Below are 11588 nucleotides of genomic sequence, written 5' to 3' on the forward strand. Positions count from 1 at the left end.
CAACCACACGAATAATTAATCCAAAAAAGGAAGAACGAAAATGCCAAACCACTGAAAAATCACTTTCCCCTATAAGAGGAACCTTATCATCTTTCAGAGCCCAAACAGGCGATAATTTTATTAAGCATCAAATGTATTAGAGATAGTCTGATCTCCAGGGAAATATTATTCCTAGGAATTAGGGGGAGGCATTAATAGCAAAAGACCATTCCCAAGGTCTCTGTAAATCACATTCCATGGATGGAACAGAAAGAGAAAGGTTACTGTTTTAGATATTTATTAGGCAAGCAAAAGCCAGAAATTAAATTCCATTTTTTATTACAGTCTCTACTCAGATACTCAGATCCCACCCACCAATTCATGATATAAAGCAGTGCTTCACATATTATTCCAGGCTCTGCAGCTGAATAAAACTATGATATTTTCAATAAGGAATCATTATCATTCTAGCAATGGAGATATTTCCTGGGGAACAGCCCACCCAGTACAATTACACATAGACCACAAAAATCTAGACATTCTGAAGAAAGCATATGCTTTCTCATGCTTTAGCCCAGGGGTGTCAAACTGCCGGCCTGCGGACCGGTTTCATCATACCAGAGCCGCACCCACCCCATTGCCGGCAATGGCAAAAAAGCTCCGATACGTCACGTGACGTCATGTGACGTTGCGAGTTTGACATGTCTGCTTTAGCCAATCTGAATGGAGAGAGTTTTTCTCCCATTTTAATTTCCATATGACATACAGAAATTCACACATGTATGAGCAACTTTAGCTCTTCCCACTTAAAGAGACCCTGTTAAAAGATTGGGACAGATTGAGAGAAACAGACTGTTACTCTGCTAGATGAGATTAAAGTGCAACAATAACAGTGCTTATGCCAAGGCTTGGATGCATAATCTCCAGAGAGCCCCCAGAGAATATTATTTTGCCTTGCACATCTGATGTGGGTCATCTGTTTCACAATGACCATTCATATATGCCCCTTCCTTTAAACAAGACATTTTATAGTCCTGCCATGACATTAGAACTGCTGCACATTGGGAAGCATTGAAACTCAGCTACTCAGTTCTGGTAGTCAAGTATCAGAGCAGATGTCAAGGACTGTCTCTTAGCATATTTATCACCAAGCAAAGTCTATTTCTGGAAAATTACCTGACTTGCTCCAGCCTCTGAGTTTCTCTCTGAAAACTTGGGAGTGCGCCTCCATGGATTTTGTTGCTGATTCTCACATGCAAGCATTCATGTGGCTGTCTCATCATCCTACCTCACACGGTCAAACTGAGAAAATGAATTAAGTATTGCAACAATGTTTAAGGTATGTGTCTTTTATCAAGAAAACAGTCAAAATAAGTGCCAGTTTGGTCTAGTGGCTAAGGCACTATCTAGGCCAGCAAGCAGGAGACCGTGAATTCAAGTCCCATATTAGCCATGAAAGCCAGCTGGGTGACTCTGGGCCAGTCACACTCTCTCAGCACAACCCACCTCAGTGGATTATTGTTGTGGGAAAATAGGAGAAGGAAGGTGTGTTGGATATGTTCGCCACTTTAAGTTACTTGTAAAAATAATAAAGGTGGGATATAAATAGATGGGATATAAAGAGCCATGGTGGTCAAGTGGCCATAATGCAGTACTGCAGGCTAAATCTGCCCACAGCCAGGAGTTCAATCCTGACTGGCTCATTGACTCAGCCTTCCATCCTTCCAACATTGATAAAATGAGGACCCAGATCGTTGGGGGAAATATGCTGACATTGCAAACTGTTCAGAGAGTACTGTAAAGCACTGTGGAACAGTAGATAAGTCTGAGTGTTAGTATTATTTAAACAAACAAACTGTTGCCTCTTGCAGCACTTGTCTCCAACATCTCAGTACATTTCTCCATTGGAATGTCTCCCCCTCTAAAATTTCTATTCTAGTGTTTTGCTTTCCACAGCCCCTGCATCTACAATTCCTCATGCCTTGAACTTTCTGTAGGAGAGATGGACTGCTCAACTCTTCTTAAAGAAACAGGTAGGTTTAGCAAAAACTGTATACAAGCGGACTGCAGAAACACACAGGCAACTCTGAGCCAAAATTATGGAGAAAATTTCAGTATGGCTTTCAACTTTATCTTCTGGATGACTTTAAAAAAAACCAAACACCTGTACTCAAATTTTATTGAGTTGTGCAAACACATTAACCTGTCAGTCTTTCATCTGGAATTATCTGCATCCATGAAGACCCATCCTTTGTTCCATAGATCGCTGTGGCGCATGAAGAATCTCCCTTCAACATATGCTTGAAATTGGAATGGGGAGGAAAAATATACAATGGAAGCTATTCTGGCATCTAGATGCAATGGGAATCATTTGGAATATCTGATTGATTGGGACTGCATCCAGATTCACTGAGAAACCTAAATGGTGTCCACACTGCACATCTTGTACAGCATTTCATCTAAAATTCCCAGGAAGGTGCCATCCCTGTGATCTGCCTATGCTACAAAGTGTAAGACCCTCCAAAAAGTCATGGAGTTCCCAGCATGGTCGGTCCATCACAGCAGCCGGCAAACTGCCAGAAAGGAGTAGGATTCCCCAGATCTATCTCTTTCAGACCCAGAGTAACATGTCATCATCAAAACTCCCACCAACAGATACACAAAAATTCCCTTCGTTGAACAGGTTTGTCCATGTGGATCAGAAGATGATTCAAACCATTGCCTATGTACTGCTTATTGTAATTTCCTTAGAGATATACAGAATGTTCTTATTTTGCCTCTTCTGCATCAATAATCAGGATGAACATATATTTATTATATAGAGTTTGTGTTTTTTTTATTTTAATGTTAGCATTAGCTTTAGAATGTGACTAAATTCTGTGTGACTGTGGTTAAAACATATTATGGAATATCATATCCTGATTGTGGTAATTTTATATGCTTTTATGCTTTCATCTGGATCACTGAGTATAATAATCAAGTAAGTTAAGCACATGTTCAGCAGTTACCTAATTATATAATAGAATGGATTCAGTAGATTTATTGGGGTAGCAATAATCTGCCCTTTGGAGCTTTATGGTCTTCATCAGGGGTCCCCAACCCCTGGACTGTGGCCTATTACTGGATTGTGAGCCATTTGGAACTGGGCCACAGAACACATATCTGCACAAGCAGCAGGTGAGTGCATGCACACATGCTCCATTTAGGCAAGTGGCAGGCATATGTGCCACCTGTTTGTGCAAATGGAGCTGTGCATATGCACTTGCTGGCCACTCGCATGGAACCATCCCCTCTCTGCCCCTCCACTGGTCCACAAAGCTGGAAAGGTTGGGGACCTCTGATCTACAGTATATTTATATCAGTCTAAGTGAGTGTCCTTCTGTGGTGATGATTACACAATAGCAGGGATTCCCTACCTATTTCTCCCAGATTGTATAGAATTGCTCTAGGTTACCAGTGTGCATGCCTTACAGCATGCAGATTTCAGAACATTTGCTAAAATGAACTGTAAATTAGCAGAATCTATAAATCTTATGTCAACTAATTCAGTTAAATGTTTGTACGACAGACAATAGGAATACCACCATAGAAATACTCTTAATTATCTGATGCCCATTAAATGCTTCAGCCCAAGTGTTGCAAAGATGCTACATTTGTTTTGTTGCATTTTTAAACATATATCAAAAATATTTCAAAGAGAAATCTATTTCTGCACAAAATAGTTTCCATATGAACATTTGATTAATATTGTATACAAATATATAATCATGTCATACACAAGTTTTGTTTAAAATATCAAACTTGTCCCCTTGTCATATTGAGTTTATTTCCCCCCTTTTCAATCTAGAAGTCAATTCTAATTTGGCACATTTTTTATTTACTTTCTTTCTGTACAATCAAAATGAAAGCTGAATTGGAACACTATAATTTTATATGGCAAGTAAACACTTTTAATTCACAGAAAGTGAATACATTTCTTCTGAGCATGGTAAGCAGAGTTTCCCACATTTTTAAATTAAAATCCACACAATAAGATGAAGATGTCTACGAGTTCCTCTTTTAAATTTTCATTGTTGCTGTTATCAATCATTATATTTTTGCCAATCATTATTTTGAATTGGAAGATTTACTTCCACTTTATTTGAATCTAGCTGGAACCAGGAATTCTTGGCTAAAGATTTTTCATACTGATTCTTGCAATAAGAGAAAAAGCTGAATTGCTAAAACAGGCATCTTTCTCAGTGTACATTTACTGATTGGATTTCCATTTGCTCCACCTTAGCAATAAGCATAGAGAAACTTCTTACATTATCATAACTTAATACTTGGTAGATTCACAGCCTCCCCCAACTGAGAAGGTATCAGAGTGGAAAATACTATCACTGGAAAATATAATTTGAAAACCACATTACTACATGGAAAGGTATATTCTAACAATATGGAAACAAATAATATATATTATGATAGCTGGAGAATGTGAAATATCATAGGTCCCCTGTCCTTCCACAGTTGGATTACTGATATATGTGGAATATATTTCTTTCTTTTTTTTGACACAAGTTTATTTCTCATTCCAGGACTAAGTGGATAATATAAGCAACTGTTATTCTATTGTCTATTGATAATTCTCTTTATTCTTATCTTCAAATCCTTTTGTGTTTCTGCTTAACTAATAATAACTTGATTTATAAAGTGATCACTCAAATCTAAGAGTTCAGAGGTCATACTTAGTACAAGGCTTAACATGGCCATAGTCAGTTTCCAACTCCAGCTATTACAAAAACCCATAGTGTTCATCTTCCTGAGATTATGACATTCACACTTCAGTGGTCCTGAATCATACTGTCAACCCTCTCAATCTGAAGATCTTCAAATATGTTGGACTATAAAGAGCTGGCTAGCACAGATATGTAGATTGCGAACAATGAGAATCATAATTCAACTCATTTCAACAACACTAGACTGGGAAGATCTGATTTAAGCAATACAACCAAACGGGTCTGATAATATGATTTTGATCGTCATGGTGAATAGGTAACATCTAAAAAGCCAGTGTGTTGGTTCCTTCCCTAATCCATCCATCTGCAATATGGATGGATTATTGCAGTGGATACTAACTACAATATTCCATCAGTTGATCTACAGTACATAGTTCATATTGTCTTTATGACAAGAATCTGATTGTGAACTCTTCCTTTCTTTTATCCACTTCTGATTTATTAAGTACATGGAAAGGTCCTACTTCAGGATAACTTTGTTGTAATCATTTATCTTCTACAGTTAAGAATGTAGACCAAATATTCTTCCATTACAGATATGAATTAGAGAACTATAATAACCATGATCTTCTACACATCTCTTCTGAATTACAGTTCTCCATTTGTAATTTAATTCATACCTGCAATGGGAGAATATTCAGACTTGAATAGGAAACATGACTCTTTGGAGCTGGTGCACCAGCAGTGAACAGCAAGATTAGCTCTAATTAGTCTCCTATTATGAAAATTCCCACCTTCCCCCTATATTTATCATTGGCCCATGCATGGTTGGAAAAAAATGGTACATTGGTATGGCTTTTTACGAGCAACTTCATTTTAAACAAGGATCAAGCCCAACTATCTGTCACTCAAGGAAACACTTCAGTCTTTTCTTTAAAATGAAATCCACATGTCCATAGACTGCTAAATCTGGACTACAGTACTCCACCATTCTACGTGATATTCCTTATGAAGAATTACCTGCAGAGAAGTCAGCAAGCAGAAGGAGGTGGGGAAGTCATTCAGAAATCATCCAGAAGAATGAAACAATGAATACACAGACACAGAGACACAGACACACAAACAATGTTTCTCACTCCTCTGCTTCTATTTCACTATCCAACCAAGAACTTCTTCCAGGGTGTTGCCTCTTCTCTTCACCGCGGACTTTGTTTATCTTATCTAGCAACCCTAGCAGCAGGCTACCTTTGCTGCATTCAGAGGACTCCTGGGTGTCACAGAGAATATTATTGTCTGGCGTCTGTGAGCCCAGATACCTCTTGCCTGGATGCTGCCGCTTCTCTAAGGTTTCCTCACTCTCAGTCTCATCGTCCCAACCTCGCTTGCCAGGGTGCTGTCGCTTGTTGTAAGGCAAGTACCTCTTGCCCGGATGTTGTCTTTTGGATAATTCATTCAGATAAGCTAGCTGGCTGCTTGGAATGCTGAGGATTTGATCCGAGAGGGATCTTCTGCCAGGATGCTGTCTCTTCTCCAAATCCATTACCATTCTCTTCCCAGGGTGCTGCCTTTTGGTGATCCAATCCAGCTCAGAAGCATCCGGCTCTGTACAAAGAAAGGTTTCACATTACTGCTCATTTTGGAAATTGCAAAATGGTTGTTCTTGTTGCAAGTTATAATTATTCAGTTTGACTCAGGAACAGTGAGGCAAAATAGGTGGCTGTAAATTGGTTTTTTTAAAAAGTGGTCAAAACAAGGATTTAAAAAAATCATATTTGGAGATGGATTATAAATAAGTGAATAGATGTAAGAATACGACTCTTTATTTTATGGAGCTGACAAGATCTTTGAGAACATGTTATGGGTATTTTTGTGAAATGGCTACTGGAATAGGGCTTATTCATTTCCAAAATGGCTGCTATAACCAGGTATTAGGTACCAGTTTACCAGGTTGCCCCTCCCAGTTTACAATTGCCTTTATTTCTTGGGCAGGTGGGCTTTGGGATTTTGAAGTATTGAATTGTAGGTGCCCATCATTGGGCATAGACAAGTGTCCATAGATGTATGAGTGGATTAGAAGATATTTGGGAAAGTGGAAGGAGAATTCCTTTGAAGTAGTGGTTTGAGATATCACTATTAATAGAGGAAAAGGTGGGACTCCTTCAGTATCAATAAAATACTGACATTAAGATAATGTGCAATTAACATTATTAGATTACATATATGGCACTAGTCAAACATGGTCTTATAATAAGTGTTAAACTTCTTATGCAGAGGTTTGACTATAGGCTCAACAAATACTACTTCATTTATCCTAATGGCCAGGAACAATTTTCTGGCATTCCTCACATGATGTTGTTCTTCAGGAACACCATTTTGCACATGGATGTCTATAAAAATAATTCTTCCTTCACCTTTCATTAGACTTCCTCAATTTAGATAGAGAATCAGAAAGGAGATTCAAACATATGTGTAGAATTCTTTGGATATATCATTTGCCATCCTTTGATCTGCCATCAAATCCATTATCAAAGTCAGTATGACAGAATGGAGACAGTAACCCCTGTCTGCCATTCTATCATATGACTTCCCAGACAAACATGTAGGTGAGAGTGAAAATCTGGGGAAAGAACTGAAAAAAGTTTTTTCACACAAAAAAGAAAATCTTCTTAGTCAATTCAAGCTCCCGCCTGACATTGGTTGTAGGGAAATTGGAAAGGGAGATACAGGCTGCAGAAGATTCCAAGGTGATTCAAGATCACCTAAACTGGCATGGGGCCACTATAGGATCTGTCTGAACTGCACAGATAACCTGCAGAAGGAAAGGATCCAAAGACACCAGTGGGGAGGGATGTCCAGCAAGTTTTAATTGGAACCCTTAATTAATTCACTGAGGAATTTAATAGCAATTGCACTTTAGGACAGGAGCAATGTCATGTTATCAGAGGCATTAGTATTGGTGGCAGGGATCTAATTAATCCCAGAATGATAGCACAATTAAGCCATTAAACTTGTCTGCATCCTCTTTTCCTTTGAAGGCAGACAATAGATGGAGGCAAAGAGGAAGAATTATAGGTCCGTCATATGCATCAACTGGTTTCTGCTTGCTTAGTTATCTGTCTGGGAAAATAAAGCTTTCAAAAAAAAATCTAATGTCTTTCTACCTTTGTTACATTTAGGGGAAAGGAAATGAAGGTCTTTGTGTTCTGTATTTGTCTGATCAATCCTGAAAATTCATGATAATTGGCCCATCCATAAGGTAGAGTGAGCCCTGTATAGAGATGTCAAGAAATGTGGGTAAATAGAAATGGTAACTTTCTGGCTATTGTATCAGCTGCCATCTTCTATTAGAAAGCTATCAGCTGCCAACTTCTATTAGAAAACAGAGATATACATGTCGCATAGCACAGTCTGACCTGTGCCTACTAAGCTACCATGTCACATCCCCAAGAGTGCAGTGAAAAGCGCTACACCGCTATTACCGCTAAACTAAAAATCAACAAGCTGAATGTTGACTTCCCTGAATATTAGCTGTTCTTCAGAGATCTTTCCCAACCTCTCTGGGAAGGGCCAAATACCGAATTTTAAAATTATAATATTGGCATGTTGATTTGAATGTTGAATATGGGTAGAAAATAAAATATCTTTTTACAGGAAGACTAGTCCAGTCTTCCCAAAATTGGTGTCCTCCATAGGTGTCGAATTATAACTCTCAAAACCTTCCGCCAGCATACAACTGAAAAACTTGGGATTTCAAATTTGCTTTAAGATATAACACAACTTTTCTCCATCTCAGCAACCAAGAAAGATGTGCCTTATATTTTAACAATTGTCTCTCCCCGCTCCCTCTCCCCCTTAAAAGGGGGAAAACATTGTGAAGACTTTTCTGGACAGAAATTGTGCATATAAATAAAAGCAGGAACAAGATAGGAACTTCATCAGTTATGTAACCATAGAAATTCTCATGTTCAGATATTTACCTTTCTCCAGATCCTCTTCTGCATCTTCTATGTTTCTGAAAATGGAACTTAAAATGAGGCTTTCTGCCTCTGGGGAGAGGTCATCAAGGAGACTCTTTTCATCATTGTCATCTTCTTCTGGAAATTGCTGCCCCAAGTTGACACACACACTAGTAAAAGCCAGGAATAGAAACAGCCGCCGCCGCCAAATGGAGATGGACATGGCAAGACAAGTTCCTAGGAGCAGAATGTGGAGAAAATGGGTTTTAAAAGTAGTGCAGAAAATGCAACATTCCTTATCACTTGGGGGGACATGGTGTCTTGAAGAGATAAATGAAAGAAAGCTCTTCTGTTTGTATTCACTTCTAATGAAATTACCCATAGGAATGATTACTTATCACTTTAATTTTCTGCGAGCTCACTTAGGTTTGCCTAACGATCTTCATATGAATTTGATGTTCCTCTCTGAGCAAAGATGAGTGCTATAGTATGAGAAAACAGTCTGATTTATTCTTTTTTAAGCATGTGGTTTATCTGAAGCCTATTCACATTAAAGATCTAAGGCTATATAAATGTTATATCAATACATCAGAACCAGTTGTGTCATATTATATACACCATTTCTTTTAAATGGTGAAGTAGAATACCTGTACAAAATTATTATAACATGAATACAATGCTAGTATTATACTCTGCTGCCAAATGATGCCTTAAATCCACATGGCTTAATTACAATTTTCACGAAATCACTCAGTGTTTTTTTACTTCAGTGAAATAGATTCTAATGTTTTCAGAACGTTTGAAAATGAAAGAAAAGCTGTTCTTTTGTGAATACTTAATGACTTAAAATACTCTTTAATTTTGCCGGCAAAGTTAACGGCAGTTGTAATTTTAAGGTCTCTTCTATCTATCTGATTCTGTGTTATGAGCAAACAATTAACATTTATCCTTTTAAATGAGAATCAGTAGGAGAGAGAGAGAAGAAAAAGAGAGATTGTCATTTCCATACACCTTCAGGTTGAAAGTGTTACAAAACAAGATTAAATTCAGAAGGTGTATTTTTTCCAATCCAGTAAATAGCCTGCTTTATTAACTACTCAGAACAATTGAATAACAGCTGTACACAACTAGATAAATCTGTGAGATGTTCATAAGAAAGGAAAAGTTTAATAGGTAAGACAGCCTGCAGAGGGAAACTAAATGGAATTTATTACCTTCCTTCCAAGTGCTTTAATCCTTGGCTCAGGGGTTGAAAGAATTGCTTCAGCTCAGTGTCTTTCTGTAGCTACTTACAGGTTTCAGCTTCAAAGTTGCCTTCCTCCGTTGAATCACAGATGACATCCACCAGAAGTGCTCCTGAGTTCTTTTGGGTAGATTAAGTCTTCTTCCCTTCTTATAGAGAGCTGCCTCTGGACCAATTATGCAAATAGTTGTGAGGTAATATATGTGATGTACTGTGTTGCTCCTGCCTCCTTTCATTGATGTCAGGGATCTGAAATTTGTGCGCATGTTAAAATTCTGACAGTTATGGAGCTGACCTCACTTCGCTAAGGGTTGCTAGAAAAGAATTGCCTCAGGAAATAAGATAAGATGAGGGATATGCCTGTGTGTATAAATCCACATGAAGATTATGTCAAACAATTGTTATGAGCCAAGCCCAAGCAGGTCATTCATGAGATCCAAAGAGCAAAATAGAATCAATAAATGATATTATTTCCTTTTTTTCATGGTGTCCTCCTATCTGTAAATTGGCAGTGTGCTAGACAATACTCCACAGTTCTCTCATTTCCATATAAATTCCCTCCAAATAAAATCTTGAATTTTACAGAAAGGAGAACAAGGTTTCATTTGGGTAACAAAATGCTGTATGAGTGATGTCCCTCTGTTTTCATCTGGAGAGGCTTCTATGTTCAGTTCAGAAATGCTTTTTTTCTACTCATTTGTATATGGGAGGTTTGCTATTTCAATTTCAAAAAAGTTGCAATCTAGAAAATACACAAATATGAATCTGCTATACAACCATATCAGATTTTGACATCTAGTTTCTTCATTGGACATCTCATGATATTCTGAACTTTTACAAAATCCTTCATTTTCAAGTCTCATTTTTCTAAAGTGAAGAATATTTAGGAATGGCTTTACTATTACCAGTATTTACTATTCTTTTCAAATAAATTTATTCAATCTTAAGTATTTTTTTAAATGTTGCAGTAAAAGTCTACATCCAGATTTTGCATGACTTTGGCAAAATCCTGAGTAAAAGTTATATTAACTTTTTGTTAAATTGTCTTGAACCAAACATTGAGATGTTCAAAATAAACTTGTTTGATTTGTTTGAAATAAATTAAACTTTGAGGTTTTGTATTATTTATGAATAGATGAATAACCTAATAGTTGCACCAACTACTGTAAGGAATAGATTCAAATTATTTTGAATAATTGAATTACTTCTCTGCCTGTTCACACGTACATGTTTATCAACATGTTTTCAAGATAAACTAGTGATCAATGAAGGTGAAATTGCCATTACAGACTAAATATCACAAATAGCTATTTCATATGGATTTAAAACCAATATTTTAAAAAGAGGCACTTCGTGTAGATACACAAAAGTTATCAAGAAACAATATACATGCTCTATAGTACTAGCTCTGCTATATAACAGTCCTTTATGCATTCAACTGAACAATTGTTAGATGAAATGATCTCTTTATTTTAAGCAACACCTGACACAGTGAGCAATGTCTGTATTTGAGTGTGTGTGTATGTGTGTGTGTGGTCTGTGTCTCTTTGTGTGTGCAATAGACTAATTCCACAATCCTGTCAGTTCTTTTCAGAGATTAAACTATCTGTGTTTATTGCATGCCTGGATTTATGCACCTGAGGGCAAGACAAGAAGTAATGCATGGAAACTTATCAAAGACAGATCCAACCT

At 37.4% G+C, this 11588-nt stretch overlaps 1 protein-coding gene across 1 annotated transcript; it reads right to left on the reverse strand.

Moving 5' to 3' along the window:
* Positions 1 to 5829: 5829 nt before the first annotated feature.
* On the reverse strand, positions 5830 to 8876 carry TRH (thyrotropin releasing hormone). The gene is made up of 2 exons (XM_015823895.1): positions 8675 to 8876; positions 5830 to 6299 (listed from the first exon to the last, which is right to left on the reverse strand). The coding sequence occupies exons 1-2, from the start codon at positions 8874 to 8876 to the stop codon at positions 5830 to 5832; spliced, it is 672 nt and encodes a 223-aa protein (XP_015679381.1).
* Between the last annotated feature and the right edge of the window lie 2712 nt (positions 8877 to 11588).

The sequence above is a fragment of the Protobothrops mucrosquamatus genome, unplaced genomic scaffold (genome assembly GCF_001527695.2).
Source record: "Protobothrops mucrosquamatus isolate PMUCROS unplaced genomic scaffold, P.Mucros_1.0 scaffold2038, whole genome shotgun sequence".
Lineage (NCBI taxonomy): Eukaryota > Metazoa > Chordata > Lepidosauria > Squamata > Viperidae > Protobothrops > Protobothrops mucrosquamatus.

Coding starts and splice junctions, on each gene's coding strand:
- TRH (XM_015823895.1), bottom strand. CDS start 8,876: ATGTCCATCTCCATTTGGCGGCGGCGGCTGTTTCTATTCCTGGCTTTT. Junction 6,300..8,674: donor AGAAGAGGATCTGGAGAAAG/GTAAATATCTGA, acceptor TTCTTTGTACAG/AGCCGGATGCTTCTGAGCTG.